At 41.7% G+C, this 19,386-nt stretch overlaps 1 protein-coding gene across 1 annotated transcript in view; it reads left to right on the top strand.

Annotated features, from left to right (window-relative positions):
- Positions 1-9,743: 9,743 nt before the first annotated feature.
- The window catches only part of PLBD1 (phospholipase B domain containing 1), a 38,313-nt gene continuing 28,670 nt past the window's right edge, over positions 9,744-19,386 (top strand). The window contains exons 1-3 of the mRNA XM_029955532.1: positions 9,744-9,783; positions 10,113-10,332; positions 19,106-19,189. Coding sequence (XP_029811392.1) covers positions 9,744-9,783; positions 10,113-10,332; positions 19,106-19,189 — 344 coding nt within the window. The remainder of the gene's footprint in view (positions 9,784-10,112; positions 10,333-19,105; positions 19,190-19,386) is intronic.

Here is a 19,386-nt window from a genome sequence, read left to right on the forward strand (position 1 = left end):
GAGTTCTGAAACACATAATTGGCTGTCGCCAGGCCAGTTTGGTCAGGAGTCAAGGCAGAGTGAGGGCATTTCTGCAGCCAGTGATCCTGACAGCGCTGTGCCTGGCAATCCGGAAGACTTCCTCCCATGGGCTTGTGGAACAGCTGGTGAGGCCCGCGCTGATTACGTCAAACAGAAGGCACCTCTTTCCCTCCTTCCACCCATAGTACCCTGTGTTCCAGTGCAACGTTTCTGCTCCGTTTTACCCTTCAGCTAGACTGACAGCCTCTGCTACCTCGTGCTTGTCATGTTTTCTCTGAAGTGCCCAGCTCAGTCCCCTGAATTTGACGAGTACCCTACACACACTTAAGGGATTGCATTTTCATCTCCCTGGGACGATTTTGGTATCTACCAATGTGCACCTATTAATCCAAAAACATCCTTAATTTTTAAAGCTTACTTCATAGCTTTATTCTTACAGAAATATTGGCTGTCTTTCAAACTATTATCCACTTCAGACATTTTATAGCAATGACTTTATCCTTCCTGACTGAAAAGCCCCGTATTTGTTTTTAGGAACGTCTTACAGGGGCGCCTGCGTGGCTCAGTCGGTTAACCGTCTGACTTCAGCCCAGGTCATGATCTCATGGTTCATGAGTTTGAGCCTCACATTGGGTTGTATAGTGTCAATTAAGAGTCTGCTTCAGATCCTCTGTCTGCCTCTCCCCCACTCATGCTCTCGCTCTCTCTCTCAAAAATAAACATTTAAATAAAAAGGAATGCCTTACATAATTTTTCTAAGTGGTGTGTGTAGTGAAGTCACATCACTGGGGAAAGAGATGGGTTGGTTGCCAAGAGATTTATAAGTTGGCACGTGCCTTGGTGAAACTGGTTCCAAATCTGGCCCCTGGACTTGCAGGACTAGATTCTAGAAACGTATTCTTTCCTGTGCTGGAGCTCATCAGATACAAAGAAGCTGATTCACCCTGATATACATGGAAGTCTATTCACCAAAATATCAATCATTAAGTTTGAGCAGATTGCCCCCGCCACTTTCCCGTAATCAAATTACACCAGATAGATAATATCGGAGTCTCAGGCTGAAGGCCTGATTGATTTGCTTCCCAGTAGGACTGGGGCTTCAATTAGCCTAGGAGTGCTCATCGACTGGACAATGCCTGCCTGGTACAGCTGGCCCTGGACCCGGGGCCTGCCTCTTGCACACTTTCATGGCCCACCAGTGCCCACTGGATACCAGCGCATCACCTCTCTGTATAGCCTCACACCATTACGTGCCTGTGGGGATTTGCCGCGGTCCCGAGCTGTTCAGTCTCCTTAGGTCGCCGTGGTAGATCTTTGGTTGAGGCTACTCTCAGTTGATCCTTTAACTCTGAGGCCCTTCTTATCTCCAAATTCACTTTAGGGAGTTGCCCCACGTGGTCATTCTTTCAGTGGCAGTTCATTTTTGGAAGTGTAATATTAGAGAGGTAGTATATGGAATTCTAGGAGCAGAAACCAAGAAATCACGGAGCCAGACTGCCTGTGTCTCAGTCCTGGCTCCGGTACTATGACCTTCGGCCAGTTATCTTCTATCTCTGTGCCTCCATTTCCTCATCTGTAACGTGGGTATTGTAGTTTCTGTCTCATAAGGTGGTTGTGCAGAACAGCGCCCGTGACCGTGGGGGATGTAAAACTGAGTGACCATTATTACTGGCCATTGGAGTTGCCCTTCTCTGGAAAGTCATCATGGATCTTTTGATAAGACAACCAGGATTGCAGATGATAATCTACATGCTATGAAGCAATAACTTGTTATAAAAGCAGGGGTTTTCTTTTCCTTAATCATTGGCCAACATGTCAGGGATTTGGAGTACACACCAGCACATTAAGCAGGTGCTGCAGAAAAGTGAGCAGTGCCCTAGGTCTCTTTCCTGGGTATAACTGATTGATTGAAATCACCTTGATTTTTCTAAGTGCACTTTTATTAATCATGATTTAATCATGAATTAAGAATTTCCCAACTCTTTTTGGTCTTTCTGAGCTGCACTAAATCTTCCTACAGCTCTTCCCCGTTGTCATGGGGTTTCAGACTCAAAAGAAGTCAGTGTTCTTGGTGAACTTGAATATTTTCTTGTGCTCTCCTCCTATCAGTTTGTTTATAAAAATATATACAAGATAAGTTCCAGAACAACTTCTGGGGAAAGTGCCCCTTCATCTTTGTTACTAAAATTTGTTTCCTGGTCCTTCTGGAAATGGGAATCTGATGGCAAAGATCGAAATCTTTCTCCAGAAGAACATGTAAGAGGATCCTCCTTCAGTCTTTATATCGAGGTAGAACATTTCTAAAGACTTTTCATAGTAGGTAAGCTATGAATCATGTGAACTCCAGCTTGGAGCTTTGTTCTGATATGCAAAACAGAAATTTTTGTTTTCACACGTTTTTTAGGCATTATTTTTAGTTTTGTCACCTGTTCTCTTTTAAAGGTTTTTTTTGGGGGGGAGATTCTAAATTATAAAGCATTAACTATTAAGATAACAAAAGAGGTAGTAGCATCAAAAAACAATGAATATCAAAGGATTCATTATGTTCAACTTTTAAGTTTTTTTTAATGCATTTGTGTTGCATCTTTTTTAAATAAAATGGAGTACGTTCCAGTTGCTCCTACAACTTATATTTTACAATCACTTGAAAACTGCACTTTACCTAGACTTCCAGGATACCTGGATGGCTCAGTTGGTTAAGCATCCAACTCGTGATTCCAACTCAAGGTATGATCTCATAGTTTGTGAGATCGAGCCTCACATCAGGCTCTGTACTGACAGTATGGAGCCTGCTTGGGAGTCTCCCTCTCTCTCTCTTTCTATCTCTCTTTGCCCCTCCTCTGCTCGTTTTCTCTCTCTCTCTCTCTCTCTCTCTCTCTCTCTCACTCTCCCTCTCTCTCTCTCTCAAAATAAATGGATAATAATTTTTTAAAAAGATGTAGCTGGAAAATTTATTAATGTTACTATGTTGTTTCTTTGTACGACTGCAAAACAGGTACTTACTAATATAAAAGATGAAACTAAGAGAGGTAGTGAAATTATGAGAAAACCTTAATCTAAAACTGCACAAACAAAAGTATCATGTTACAATCTTCCAGGGGGAAATTGTGAAAGTCTCTTGATTCAGGGCTTGCTCTGAAATTTGTTCATTAACCTTGCAAATGCAGTGAAAATCCCAGCACATGAGGTAGTGGCGGGTGGTTGAAACCAGCACTGGCAAACCTAAGATACCAAAAGTCGGATTCACAATGAGAATGAATATACAGAGACTCAATACCAGCCTGTGTCCTTCCCAGCTAATGTGAATGTGGGACCTCCCCAGCTAGTGGGACCGTTTGGGAGGGAGGCGGTCACATAATCAGTGGAGCACCTTGTTAGGCCCAATGGAGTCAATACAACAGATACCACCTCGGATTCTCAAGCAGCTTGTAATTAAAGTGTTTGAGCCAAATCCACATAAATACATATAAAGTAAAGAGTTATCTAGATGAGGGGTAAGCTAAGAGTGTGGAATCAGCAACAGGAAAAGTTGATTAGACTTTTAGCAAGAATTCTGATTTAAGCTAGCAGTGAAGAATAAGCACCTTCCAAGGGGACGAAGGAAAGGGGTCATTCCAGATCCAGGCAAGTGTCCAGCATTTTTCTACATAAGTGTTGTTTCTTTGACACTATTTTTTTCATGTTTTTTTTTTTTTTTTTGAGAGAGAGAGAGAGAGAGAGACATAGAGCATGAGCAGTGGAGGGGCAGAGATGGATGGAGACACAGAATCCAAAGCAGGCTCCAGGCTCTGAGCCGCCAGCACAGAACCCAACTCAAAGCTCGAACTTATGAACCAGGAGATCATGACCTGAGCTGAAGTAGTACACTTAACCGAGCCACCCAGACAACCCTGACCCTATTTTATTTTTAAAGCACTATGCCTCTCCACTTACCTAACAGATTGGGCACATTATGAATCACACCTCACACTTTCTCACTGCCCTTTATTTGAGCTTCTGCAGCTGTAATATAAGGTACGTCTCTCTAGCCACGCTGTGGGGATTCCTTGCCCTGTACTTCAGAGCTTCTCTGGCGTGGTAACCACTAGCACTGGAGCATGTGCAGAGCCGGGAAGAGGGATTTGACACCTCCTAGGGCAACTTTGACCAACACAGGATGGGAGCAGGTGATTAAATGCTCCTCCTTCCCTCCCTGAGATGGGTCGTCAGAGGCTGATCTACACCGCTATTCGGGCCATCTCAGATCTCATCTTTGAATTAGCTTTCCCTCCTTCCTGGCCTCACTTTCCCGTTCCCTATCCCTCTTCCCAGGGAGCACTTTCCCAAAATAGTCCTTCATCCAGCTAGAGTCTCAGGCTCTGATTTCTGCTGGGAATGAGAGCTGAAACACTTCTAATTTTGCTGCCTGAAGGTTGTTTATTCATGAATCAGTTATTTTCTTAGTGATTCTGATGAAGAGCCAAATCAAATCTAAAATCCAGATATCAGTTTACTGAGCCCTTTCCAAGGAGGGAAGTGGGGAAGTATACTGCCAAGGTACACCAGGAGATACTGAGAGATCATGGTCAATGGACATAAAGGAGAAAAACACTTCAAGGACCAGAGTCAAAACTATTAGCGAAACTCAATCTGAAAGGCTTAAGTCGCGATCTTAATTTTTAAACTATTTTCTCTCACATATTTTGCATCCTTCCTCCCCTTTCTTCCACCTTTTCTCTACCTAACTTACTGAATATATTAGGAAAAATTACATTGCTCTGGGTTGAAAACCCCTTACTCTGTCATAAGGGGGAAATTAGGTTCCAAATATGGGAGAAGGTGACATAGGCTACTTATGACTGTTTTGCAAATTTGAAGACATGGTTAGGGTTTTTTGGTCCAACCAAAAACAACTCGTAGAAAATATTAGAATACTCAAGTTAATAAATTTAATTTGACTGTTTGGGTTTTTATGTGCAGAGAAATGTAAAAGTGAGGGGACTTCTTCGTTCTCATCTTATAGAAGAAAAATGCTTTGTTTTTATGAAGTAATGTTCCCATTCACTCAACAGATATTTATCAAATGTGTTGACTTTGAAGATGTTGGTGTTAAAAATTTTTATTTATTTATTTATTTATTTATTTATTTATTTATTTATTTATTTGCTGTTTAAAAAATTTTAAGTTTCATTGCCCTATTACCATCTCTAGGGAAAATATCAGCACATGGCACTTGCCCCTGGGGTGTCTGAACCATCCCCAGACCCCTTCCCTGAGCTTGAATACATAATGACTTACTTTGCCCAGCTTCCATGAATGTTCTGATAAACTTCACTTTCATTTTAAGAACACATGTAAGTAAACTAGACGCACTCCAGAAACAAGTATTGTGCTGGGTGTAACACTCTCCGGATATACAGTGCTAAGTGGGACCAGTCTCTGGCTTCACAGAGTTGGTATAAAGTGAGTTTAGGATTGGAAGAATATTTTTATATCTTTTTGCTACTAATTATCCTTTTCACATCTGTCTCCCAACAGGAGATGTTTAAAAAAAATTAGAGGGGTTCCTAGTGGCTCAGTCACTTGGGCGTCCGCTTTCTGGTTTTAGCTCCGGTCACGATCTCAAAGTTCATGAGTTCCAGCCCTGTATTGGGGTCTGTGCTGACAGTACAGAGTGTATTTGGGATTCTCTCTCTACCCCCCTGTTCCCCCCAAAATAAATAAGCTTAAATAAAATAAAATAAAATTTAAAAATTAAAAAAAAATAGAACATTGCAATGCCTTAAACTATGAAAGGGTTTAATTGGGGCACCTCAGTGGCTCAGTCCATTGAGTGTCTGGCTCTTGATTTTGGATCAGGTCATGATCCTAGGGTCATGGTATAGAGCCCCACATCAGATGCTGAGCACAGAGCCTGCTTAAGATTCTCCCTCTCTCTCTCTCTCTCTACCTCCCTCTACCTCACCTCTTGCTCTAAAAAATACATAAAATAAAAACTATTAAATGATTTGAGAAAATCAGAAAGTAGCACCATGTCAGGAAAACCAGAAAGAGTTGATGCAAGGAGAAAACTTGAGGAAGGGAAGACGTCATTTAGGGGTGGAGTATAACACTTAGATTCTGGCTAGACTCTCAAAGCATGTGCTAAATCAGTCCGTTTGTTAGCACTAAACTTTTACTACTGAATTCTCTTAAGCGAAGAGGTTTCTTTCAAGCATGGAAGGGCACTAGTGCCCAAAAAAGCACAGATTTGCAGAAGTTTATTATTTGCGGTCAGGAAGTTACAGAGTACCAGCTACAGCGAATACAGGGCCCTTGAGTGCTTGAACAGGGAGCAAGCCAAGTTTATGTCCAAAGGAGCTGCTGGAATGGAAGGTGACGTTAGGGAAGGCCGTGGGGGCATTCAGTGAGAAACGCTGAAGTTTTAGAGAAAGAGAATAGAGCTAAAAGCATGCCACGTGCATGGAACAGAAAGGGAAGAGCCTGGCAAGGCTTGTTCACCTTCCTTCTTCCCTTTACAGTTTCTGTTTCTGTTTCTGTCTCTGCCCCGGCCGCAGCAGTTTGTGGCTGCTTTTATGTGGCTGGCTTTCTTCACTTTCCTACCAGACTCACTGGAGGGGAGGCTGGCAGAGAAGGTATGAGAAAAGCTAAGGAAAGGCTGAGGCCATGGCACTGTGATCGAGAATCAATCTGGAAAACATATTTGTTGCATTTGATAGAAAGAGGAGGGAAGTTGCCATGGATGCCAGCCACAATTGTCAAATTGTGGCCAATCAGCTTTATTAATAATTAGACTCTTATTTGTCACCGAGAGTCTGTTAACAAAGTATTGTGAACCTACCTACGCTTATTAACGTCATTATTTCCACTTGGCCAATTTTTTTTTAACTTGAGAGAGTACACACAGGGGAGAGCAGCAGAGAGAGAGAGGGAGGGAGAGGGAGAGGGAGCATCTAAATCAGGCTCTATGCTCAGCACAGAGTCAGACACAGGCCTCAATCCCACGACCCTGGGATTATGATCTTTCAAAACAAAATTTTTTTATGTTAATCTGTTTTGAGGGAGGGAGAGACAGAGTGCAAGCAGGGGAGGGGTAGAGAGAGAGGAAGACACAGATCTGAAGCAGGCTCCAGGCTCTGAGCTCTCAGCACAGAGCCCAGTGTGGGGCTTGAGCTCACAAACTGTGAGATCATGACCTGAGCTGAAGTCGGATGCCTAACCACTGAGCCAGCCAGGCGCCCCTGGGATCATGATCTTAATCAAAATCAAGAGTCAGATGCTCAACTGACTGAACCACCCAGGTGGCCCAAACACTTAGCCGTTTTTAAAGAAAACCTACCAGGGGCGCCTATGTGGCTCAGTCAGTTGAACGTCAGACTCTTGATTTCAGCTCAGGTCATAATTTTACAGTTCATGAGTTTGAGCCCCAAGCAGGCTCTGCACTGTCCTTTCTGCCTCTCTCTCTCTCTCTCTCTCTCTCTCTCTCTCTCAAAAATAAATAAAAATAAAGAAAGCAAGCCCACCATTATGGTCATGACTTCACTCATAATGACTTTGCTGCTCAGGAGCATTCTTCAAGGGTCATTATCAGCATCAGCTTCTAAACCTAACCAAGTCCCGGCCAATCACCCAGCCCCTTTGGGACAAGGTGCTATGATACTCTAGTTTTAAGATTATACTCTCTGCACTCATTTGATAGACAATCTTTGCATCAAAAAAAAATAGATAAAATGTTGACTCCATTTTTAATTTTGACAACAAAAAACATTGAATCTGAACTTTCTAGTATCTTAACCACCAAAAACACAGTATGTCCAAAACTAAACTCATATTCCCTCCCAGACCTATTCCCCACCTGCTCCCTCTCTCAGTGAGTGAAAAAACATGCATCCACTAGGTCTGAGTCTAGACCCTGAGAGACATCCCAGCCTCTTCCCACCTCTTTGAAGACCTGAATTTAAAGTTGGTCTTTAACCTGAGCAACTGTGCCATAGGTTCTTAGGCCAAGAAACAAAGGCATTACATACCACTTCCTTTCTACATTTCTTTTTTCTTTTTTTTTTTCTAAGTCTCCTTTCCTGATACTTACTAAGTATCTGCTATAGGCTAAGCGCTATACTAGGGCTGAGTCTTTGGCCTTGAGGAGTTCCAGGGCCAGAAGCCACTGGAGACATGTGCGTTATGGTGCAATGAGATAGGCCCAAAGAAGATGTACCTACAAGCAAGTCACATTGAGCTTGTGGAGCAAGTCGGCCTCCACAGAGGGGGGCTTCTTCCTGCATCTTAAGTAGCAATGTTGAGACTGCTGCATAGTTAACAAGGGAGACACTCTCTGGCAGAGGAAGCAGCACCTGCAAAGTGAGAGGTGTTGAACCAGCCAATGGCAGGTTGGACGGTGGTATATGATGGCTTCCAGATCGCCAAGTGCATGGGGTAGTGGATGCAGCTGCACAGGAGGGCAGAAACCAGATCATGAAGGTCAGGAGTATAAGCTGAAGAACTTTATTCGCAGGAAATGGAAATCACTGAGGATTTTTGATAGGCAAGTAAACAAATCAGATTTGCATTTTAGAAAGGGCACTCTGGCAGAGTAGGAAGAACAAATGACAGGTCAGAGGGACCTTGAAAAAGGCCTTTTTTATATTTAAGGCTAGTTGTCATACCCAAAGTCACATTGAAAGGTAGAGCTGCAGAGGAAGAGACTGGAGGAAGAGATACTTAGTAGGCTTTGATTTGACCTGAATTTACAGAAGAGAGAAAGAGGCCTGGATGGGCTTGGGTCTCAGCTGAAAAGATCACAGACAGAAAGCAGGAAGTGGGAGATGGGTGAGAGAGAATGTGAGTTCTGTTTTGGGTATTTTGAGTTCCTTTTGCTTATGGATCCATCCAGCTGATGTTATCAAGTGTGCTGCTGGGCGTGCAAGATTAAGAAAACCCCAGGGGGTGAAGGAGGGTAAAAGCAGACAGAGGAGGAGGAGATTCAGGAGATTCATGCTGTCCCACATGAGGAAAGAGTTTTAAGAATAAGTGGTCACCGGGGCCAAATGCTTTCGGCAGTTCATGTAACATTAAGATTCAAGGATGTCATTTGTGACCCAAGCCAGAGCAGTGTCGGGCGCATGGTGGGGACAGACGCCGGTCTGCAGCAGGCTGAGGGGGGCAGATGAGGAAGTCAGGTGTGAGTGTGTGCGTCTTTCTCCGGGATGAGGTCTGGAAATGGGCCAGTCATATTCACAGCTCTCTCACCACACTCAGCATAGCCCCTGAACACAGCATGCCCTGAAATATTTGGGATAATTTCATGAAGGGAGTGAGAGATTCTGGCAATGGCCAGATCTGGTCCCAGGATCCAAAGAGGTCTTCTGTGATTGGTGTGCCCTTAGCCATGAGACGATGGAGCACATCAGTACACTTAGGGGGGAGGAGCCATTGCAGGAAGAGAGCTTTAGGGCACAGGAGCAGGAAGACACAGGAGGGAACAAAATTCCCAAAGAAAGCGCAAGGGGGTCGATCCATAGCAGGGGTAGAGGGATTGGGGTGAACCAGTAGGACGAGACGGCTACAGGATGCGTCAGGACAAATTCACAAAAATCATCAAGAACTTGAGAGGCTCACAGGCCATAGTTTATATTATTTTCTGCAAAACAGGAATCTAATGTCATGTGTGAAGAATTAGGCAAAAGAGATGCAATAAGGAGCTTGAGAATATGGATGCTTTAGTATAACTACTGGGGGGATCAAAGATGTTGCAGACCAGGGACACGGACGCTACCCTTGGTCGAAGTAAGAGGTGGGCCAGAGCCCCAGCCCTGGTCTTGCCCAGAATCCCATCTCTAAGGATGAAGCATTTAGACCCACCTCTGAGATGCTCCAATTACTTCCCCCCACATTAGACCTAGTTCTCCGTGCTCTGAGCTCAACCCCCCCCCCAAATCGGGCTCTAGTTTTTCCCCACTTGTAACAAGGGCAAACAATAGTGGCAGATTTCCTGATTCTAATAGAATGGAATTCTTTAAAAGCAAATATGTTGGAATCCTTGGTTACATGAAAAAAATGTATTGGCAAATCAGTTAAATGGCATCCTATTATTATTGTCTTTTCTTTTCTTCCAGAAGTCTACTATGCAACTGCGTACTGGATGCCTGCAGAAAAGACAGTACAAGTCAAAAACGTACTGGACACGAATGGGGACGCCTATGGCTTTTACAATGACTCTGTGAAAACCACAGGCTGGGGCGTCCTGGAAATCAGAGCGGGGTACGGTTCTCAGGCCCTGAGCAATGAGGTCATCATGTTTGTGGCCGGCTTTTTGGAGGGTTACCTCACTGCCCCGTAAGTACTCCAGTCCTGGTGGATGACTACCAGGCAGCCCCTGTCCCTTTCTTTGTCCACCAATGGCTCTTGCCTTCTTGACATTAGAACTGGAAAGTAGCTGAGGTCCTCCTCAGCTGATAGAAACATGATCAGAATTACATTGACCCCTCTAATCAGGACATGCCTAGAAGAAAAAAAGCCCTCATTGTGACATTCTTCAATTCTTATGGGGTTTAAACTCTTTCCTTTTCATGAAACTATTTTATTTATTTATTTATTTTTTTTTTTTGAGCGGGAGGAAGGGCAGCAAGATGGGGAGAGGGGATCTGAGATAGGTCCCATGGTGACAGCAGAAAGCCCCGTGTGGGGCTTGAACTCATGAACTGAGATCATGACCTGACGACCCTGAGTCATCTGAGTCAGTCAGATGCTTAACTGACTGAACCACCCAGGAAGCCCTTGTGAAACTATTTTGAAATACAGCTAAGCCATTTTATCCTACTAGTCATTTATTGTCTGGTAGAAGGAAAATGATAGGTGGAGTGACTGAGAAGCACAAAACACAGAAGATTAGTTAAATATAAGAGCATTTCTTAAACAGTCTTAAAACAATACTTTCAAGTGGGCAAAGATTTTAAATGGAAATTCTGATGTCTAAGATCAATATCCCTTCCAGTTCTCTTGTTACTTAATTCTCTCATCTTTCCCTCTTCTTTGAAAATAACAAGGATGGAATTAATAATAAGGCAATCAGGGCACATCTTTTTCAGAGATAAGCTCTTTAAGGAAAAGAAGGTCACAACTCATTTAATCAAGCTTCATCCTTTCTTTGATATAATAAGTGTCCTGATGATTTGACTTTCTTATTTTATTCTCTGTGATCTAGACCATGGAGGGCAGTTTAACCAAACCCTATTTTGCACCGTAACTGCCTGAGTAAGGCACGTTAGTAAGTGCAGCAGGATCTTAACCTGATTCTAAGTACTGGAGACGATATCAAACGTTGAATAACTAGTTGCTGTGCTCTGGTTGCTCCTTTTTAATAAACTAGAAATTCCTCTTTTTTTTTCATTACCAAATTTTTGTTACTCTAGCGTACAAGTTCTCTTAATGATATACTACACTCAGAGATGTATAAAACTATAAATAGATTAAGATTTTTAAAACATGTTTAAAACTGTGTGTATAAAATTGTGTGTGTTGTGTATTTAACTTTTCATCTTTCTCTCCAAATCTATATTTACTGTGTATCCGCTCATTCTGATTGCATGATTTGAACTGGTTTGCAAATTTGGAGAAATAATTTGGGCTGAAGTTGTGTGACTATAAATACATTAGGTTAGCGGTACATGGGTGGCTCAGTCGGTTAAGCTTCTGACTCTTGATTTCAGCTCAGATCATGATCTCGTGGTTAGTGAGATCAAGCCCTGCGTTGGGCGCCATGCTGATTCTCTCTCTCCCTCGGTCCCTGCTCCACTTGCACATGGTCTCACACACTGTCTCAAAAATAAATCAACTGTAAAAAATAATAAATAGATAACTACATTGAGTCCTGAGTGGTAAACATCATGGGCTTTGAGGAGAAGCTGATTTGAGGGAGCAGCTCTAATCTGAGGCTGTTGTTAGCAGAAGCAAGGGTTCTGTGGGTCCGGACATCACAGCAGGAGCTCAGGGAGTTCGACCGAAGGCTTCTGACGCAGGAGGGACATCTGATATTCTTAGGTCTCAGGAAACATAAGTTTTATCATCTCACTTCTGGGGGTGCTTTAACATTTTACCATTATTCCTAATATGAAGCGTTGACCTATCCTTGAGTGCCCTATCCATTGATGAAGAAAATCCAGAGAATATGGGTTCATATCCATTCCATTTAGTAACTTTTAAAATATTTCTGTATTAGAGTGAAAATTGCATAAATTGTATTTCTTAATAGAAAAACACAACTACAATTCAGTAACTGAGTTTGTTTGTTCATTTATTTACTCTGCCTTTTTGCCACGTCCTTTCAGAAAAAATTTAACATGTGTAAGTGAGTCTTTTAAGATTAGGACAAAAAACTTCCTGCATTGTGTGACCTATTTTGAGGATCTGGCAAATGACCCCTCAGACCAGTAGCAGCAGCCGTGACTAAACAATGAGGAGTGAGGGAGAGGGCCTCTAGTAATCTCAGTAAATACCGGATCATGAAGGAAACGTTGGGAGGCATTTTTTGGGAGCATTTCTGCTGCAGAGAACCACCTGGAATGAGTGCTTTAATCATAAATACAATCACAGTCCAAGAAGAAGGCACCGCATGGGCCAGAGCAGTCAAAGACGGCTTTGTGGAACGTGTGAGTTGTGGGTCTGGTGTTTGATAGATGAGAACATTCAGCTCGTCCAGGAAGAGGAAGAAAATAATTCTAGGCAGAAAGAAACAGAACCAGGTACTGGAAAAAGGCAAAGAGTCTGAAGTGAGTAAGTTGAGTTTACCAACAAGTGAGGAGAAGAGGATCCACTGAGAGGCAGACGGCGACAGGTTTACAAAGGCAAATGAGGGGCTGTATCGCGGAAGGCTTGGGATGGAAGCCTTTACATCAATCTTAGAATGCTCAGAGGTTTCTTGAATTTGAAAGATGACTTGTCTGTTATCTCTGTTTTTTGTTCATTACTGGGAATTCAAGGATATCACCTGCTCAGGGATGCACTTTGCAAGACCTCTGCCTTGCAGAGACTTTGCTAGCTCTCATTGAACACAAGATGGTGAGCAGGAAGAAGCATGGCAAGGAACCGAAGGGGCTGAATAAAAGAGAGAAGTCAGGTATTGGCATATATGAAGAAGAAGAAGGAGAAAGAGAAGGAAGAGAGGACAAAAAGGAAAAAGCGGAAGGGAACGAGAGAGGGAGGAAGGAGAATGGAAGCAAAAAGAGGAGAAGGAAGAATTACAACCAAAACTGTCTTTGGAGGGGCTGTCATTCTAATCGCATTATTGAAAAGTCAAATAAAGAGGGGAATTTCTGCACCGCCCACTGTAAACTGTCGTCGCCTGTCCCAACTGAGCAGTGACAGGCAGGGTGGCTCACTGTGAGCAGAGGCACCCAGCCTACTCTGAAGCAAAGCAGAGGGGTTTAAAATGGCAACCATCTGGAAGCTGCGATTATAGCCACGAACCAATAGTGGATGGGAGTACAAGCCCCAGGCGAGGGTTTTGTGTGTGTGTTTGTTTTCAGCGACACAAGGGCACCTGTCTGAGAAGCAATAGCATCTTCATACGCAAACAGCATGTATCCATCTAAAACCTATACTCCTGGGGACTGTAACTTGGGAAGTGTTTAAAGTAACAGATGTACTTGGGGGTACGGCTCCCCTTACCAGAGACACAGCCCTGGAGCAAGGACATCTGAGCTGGGGCGGGAAGGTGAATATATGCCGAAGGCTGCAAGAGAGAGTTGCCTGTATTTGTTTTCCTCTTAGCTTGCAAAGTTGCTTGGGCAGCTGCCAGAAGCAATGGGAAGTTTACGGCTGCCATGTTTTCCCCATATCACCATGTTTATTTTTTATTTTTAAGTTTTTAAAATGTCTTTATTTTTAAGAGAGAGAGAGAGACAGAGTACGAGTGAGGAGGGGCAGAGAGAGAGGGAGACACAGAATCTGAAGCAGGCTCCAGGCTCCGAGCTGTCAGCACCGAGCCTGATATGGGGCTCGAACTCATGAACCGTGAGCCTGAGCCAAAAACAGAACCTTGACTGAGCCACCCAGACGCCCCTCTGACATCACCACATATAAAATGGAGTGATGTTCCTTATATTCTCTAGAATCTTAGGGGAAGAAGTGAATGAGAGGTTGGGCACTGTGGAATCAACAGTTGAGATAATTCAGATAAAGAGCTTGGTTTAACCACCTGGGAGGAAATAGTTTGCTCTTTCAACCTGTGACACACTTGAGAGACCAAATGAACACATACAGAGAAATATCCTCAAATCCTCCATCATTTCATTTGAAGTGTTCCGTAATGAGTTGCTTCCTTGCACTCCCACAACGCTCTCCAGAAAGCAGTTGGGACCTGGGGCCAGCTTTTGTGCGTCGTCACGGAGCTCCAGGCCAGCTACTGTGCTGCCGCTGCACAGGTATCCCAGGTACGGCGGTAGCTGCAGGTCCCCTTGGACCACAGCTGGGAGGCAGCCGTAGATATTTCCAGGGGCTTCTCTCACTGTCTTGCCCTTCCTCACGCTCTCCCGCCCCTACCCATCTCCTGAGGAGTCGCTCCCTGCGGGATATTGCCATTAGCAACCAAACCTTCGGTCCAGGTGGGGCCCTGGGCTGTCCCATGCTGCTCCTGCAGCCAGTCACACATCTCTTTCCAGTAACTCTTAGCGCTGTGTTTTCTGAGAGCCAGATGCTGCCTGTCACATCTCCACTGACTGAAATACCGCTCAACCCCCGCAAGATGCGTCTCCCATGCAATCTTCCCAAAGCGTTATCCGATTCCATTCCCAGTGGACAGAGCTCTATCTCTCCCTTCGGCCGTCTCTTAGGTACATTAGGGGCAGGCGCCCGTCTTATTCACCATTACATGCCCCAGACACCTGGCACAGTGCTTCTGCCCCCAGCACTTACTTAATTACACGCCAGTTAGCTTTAATTGAATCCTGTGTTGTTCCAGTTCTTTAGAGATGAGCCAGAAGTGGGAGGGACACATTTCCGTGTAATGCAATGTGTCCAGCAGCCATAGCCAAATGGAGTTTCTTCCTTGTTTTTTTTACTGTGAAGGGTGGCTCCCTAATCAGAGCATCTCTTGTCTCACTAATGATGCCAAAGCTGATAAATAGTCCCTGATTGTTTTTAATAAAATGAGTCATGAAGCCTTTCTGGAAAGAATGATGATGAGGGTGTGGGTACCAGGTCTGCTCTAGTTGTTAATAAAGTGCCCTGGGAGCCCAGCGCAGGGCCCTTTCTGGTCGGGCACACACCTAGACAGGTCTAGCTTTATTGCTGTTCTCTCCCTCACTTTTACAGGTAGTGGATAGAGAAAAGTGACAAACTTGGTAATATAAATGTGGCAGCATAAAAAAATATGGGAACAAAAGTTAAGAGTGATAATTTAGTGTTTTTATTTACAAATGATTTGAAGAAAAATCTCTCATGAGTGAATTTATTGCATTCAAGGACCATAAATAAAAGATTCCAAAGGATGTTAATGTTGTTTGCCTAACTGGCAATAAAACTATTTTCATTTTGTCAGTTTCACTTCTGGAGATTACTAGATAAAGGATGTCTAAAGTTCCAAAGTATGGGGAGCCAAATTTCTGTTCCTGTAATCTGAGTCACCTCCTGTATCAAATAAGAACCAGAACTAGGACCTTAGATGAACTTTTAGTCCGGAGAAAGCAAGGCATTCACAAGGTACCCACTTTGCTCCAAACTTAATAGCAAAAGGTAGATAAAATATATAGAAAGAAAGCATTATAGTAATATAGTGGGCCCCTCAACAAGATTAAACATATTTTGAGCCAGCGATGGAACAGAAAACAAAGTGATGAAGTGTGGATCTGCTGGGCCCTTGGCATGAAGTAGGCATTGACCGTCATCCCTGCTGATGGGTGAAGGCCTCAGTGCTTCAGGGAGCTGAGTCAGAGCTGAACCAAAGCAACCTTGCTGCTTTTAACTGTACAAAACTAAGAGGCCACAGAATAATTTACACTGACGTGCTTCCTTGGGTACAGATTATAAGAAACCATGAGCTTGGGATTGGGTTGGGGGCGGGGCAACAAGAACCAAATCATTCTTGTCCTGGTTCCGTTACAGGTACATCTGCAGTATTCTGAAGGAGAAAAAGGCCCCCAAAGCCACTCTAAGACCTGGTTTTCAGGAAGTCAGATGAAGGCACTTAGGGAAAAATGAGAGAGAAGAGGTGGAGGTGGGGAGAGAGAAAGAATGTGAGAATATAAACAAATAACTTGAAATACTTGCACAGCAAAGTTCCAAAATACACAAAGAAATTGAGAGCTAGGAAGAATGGTCAACTAAATAAACAATCGTGAATACACACCAGATTAATTTCATAGAATGGTTTAATAAGGACTTTAAATATGCCCAAGGCCCTTAGTTATAAATGATAAGGTTGAAGAATTTCTGAAACAAAAAAGGAATAAAAGGACAGGTAGATATTGTTTTAAAGAAACTGAGAAATATTATAAATGAAAACTATGGAAATGAAAAGAAATCAATAAATGGGCAAATCCTGACCTGGACAGATCAGAGAAATAAAATCTCAATCATAAATCAGTATTGAGGAGTTTAGATAAAACAATTCCCAAAGAGACAAAGGTTAAAAATAAAGAGAGCTGCTGTTAGAACAGTTTGATTAAGAAACAGCAGCATAAGTCTATTAGGAGTCCCAGAAAAAGAGACTGGAAGGAATCACAGGTAAGTAATAATTAACATGATAATAGTGGAGAATTTATCAAAATTTTAAAAATTTAAGAAGTCCTTAAATGGAAAGCATATCTATTAAATTGCTGCAATGTAGTGGGTAAAACAGAAAATTGGGGATAAATTATTGTAAAAGCTATTAGAAAGAAAACACATTGTCTACAAAAGAATCTTAGCTAAACTGACAGCGTATTTCTCATCAGCAACGATAAAATGAAAGGTGATATGAAAATACTATCTTAAAAGTACTACAGAAAAATAGCTTAAATTTTAAAGCCATTTAAATCATCCAAGAGCAAGGGCAAAATAAAGATATTTTCAGATATACACATTAAAATGTTTGACCATTCACAAACTTCTATTAAACTTTAATAGGATAAACATTAACAAGAATAGCAGGAGGGAAATTTTGGGACATAAGGAGCAATAGTTAATACAAGAAACAATGAAGTTAATAAAATTTTATTGTAAAAGTTAAAAATTTTTTCATAGAAATTTTTTATTAAAAGGGTAAAACTAAATCTTTAAACATAAACATGATGGGGTATCAATGGACAGTTAAAACTTGTTAAAATATGAATCATGTTTAAAGGAAGGGAAAGTATAAAATTCATTTAGACTTCATAAGAAGATTCACAGTGATGACTGTTTCTAAAGATTTTAATGATGATCACTAAAGGAAGTACATTTCACAACTTTTAAATTAGCAGAAGTAAAAACGAAAGATAGTGAAAATGTTAAATAAACAAGGAAAATGTAAAAAGGAGGACAAAGAAAGAAATGGTTAGTGGAAAACAGAAAAAAAAATGTAGAAATACATCCAAGCATATTAAATCACAATAAATATAAAGGGATTATTTTCACTAATTAATTGGGGAGATGTTTAAGAATGCAAACTTGTAACTGGTAGATGAATAAGTCCTAGAGATCTACTGCACAACATAGTGATTATAGTCAACAATACTGTGTCATAAATGTCAAAGTTGTTAGAAGACAAACTTAATTTTTCTCACCACAAAAAAGAATTTTGTGATGTGATAGAAGTGTTAGCTAACGCTACAGTGGTAATCATATTGCAATAAATAAATGTATCAAATCAATACCTTGTACACCTTAAATTTACACAATGTTATGTTAATTATATCAATTAGAAATGTTTCCTGTACAGCATATAAGCCACATTTAATTTTTTAAAGTTTTATTTATTTTTTTTTTTATTTTTTAAATTAAGTTTTAAAATAAAGAATCCCAAATAGCCAGTAATTGTGGAGGCAAGGGGGATGCAAATTAAAACAATGAGAAGCCATGTAAACCCTATCTAAATTGTTGAAAATTTACAAGTCTGACCCCACCAAGTGTGGCTGAGGCTGTAGAGCAAGGAGAAGTCAAATCCGTAGCTGATGGGAATATAAATGGTTGCAATCACTATGGAGAACAATATAGCAATCTCTAGTAACTATAGATATATAGAATATTCACTCCGTCAATCCTACTTTTATATATGCTATATATATATTCTAGAAGAACATGCAAATATGTAAGAAAAGACATTATATCAGTGTTTGAAGTTGCATTGTGATAGTGAAAAGTTGTAATCTGATTGCATCATGAACTCTTATATAGGATACCATGGATTACTATCAGCAGATAAAAATAATTAATTTACATGGCAGAAGATCATGTATTTCTTTAAAAATGTGTTGACAGAGGGACACCTGGGTGGCTTAGTCAGTTAAGCATCTGATCTTGTGATCTATGGGTTTGACCCCCACTCAGGATCCATGCTGACAGTTCAGACCTGGAGCCTGCTTCAGGTTCTGTGTCTCCCTCCCCCTCTAACCCTCTCCTGCTCACGCTCTGTCTCTCTCCATCTCTCAAAAATAAATAAAAAAATGTGTTGACAGATTAAGTGTTACAGTATTTATATTAATTATATATTGTTCAGAAACCTAAGTACTATGGTGTCCTATTTGTTGTTAAATCTATACTTAGTGATGGAATAGAAACATTCATGAGAAATAAATCACTAACTCAAGACTGGGGTGACCTCTGTGATGAAGCGTGTGCTTAGTGTCAGAGAACTGTACTCAGGGGCTTCAGCTCTATCCAGTGTTTATTCTTGTTTAAAACTATATGTCAAACATGGCAAAATACAATGACTTTAATGAAGGCAGGTAGAGATACTTGGGTGTTGGTTTTTATATATGTTTTTCTATATATTGGACATATTTCTCAATTTTAAACTGTGCTTTTGATTTCTTAAAAGATAGGGAAGGTTTGCAATAAGGGACCTTCTAGTTAGTAAAAAATTTGTGTAATTTACTGTGATAGATTACTCTAAGAAGGAAAATAGGTATGTAACCATTTTTTTCTGTTGTTTCAGACACATGTATGACCACTTCGTTAACCTCTACCCACAGCTGATTAGCAAACCTTCCATCGTGGATAAAGTGCAAGATTTTATGGAGTACGTATAACACTTTCCTCTTGTTATTGACACTACTGGGCCGGAATCTCTCATTACAAACAGCAGTTTTCCTTCACCAATGCCTTTTTCTGACTCTTAGGCGGGATTCCAGAGCTGGTCTCATAGTAAGGTATAGCACTATTTGATAATGACCTGAAAACTGGTTGCACACAACATGTCCTCTAATTTGGGCTCTT

This window comes from Suricata suricatta, chromosome 10 (assembly GCF_006229205.1).
Source record: "Suricata suricatta isolate VVHF042 chromosome 10, meerkat_22Aug2017_6uvM2_HiC, whole genome shotgun sequence".
Lineage (NCBI taxonomy): Eukaryota > Metazoa > Chordata > Mammalia > Carnivora > Herpestidae > Suricata > Suricata suricatta.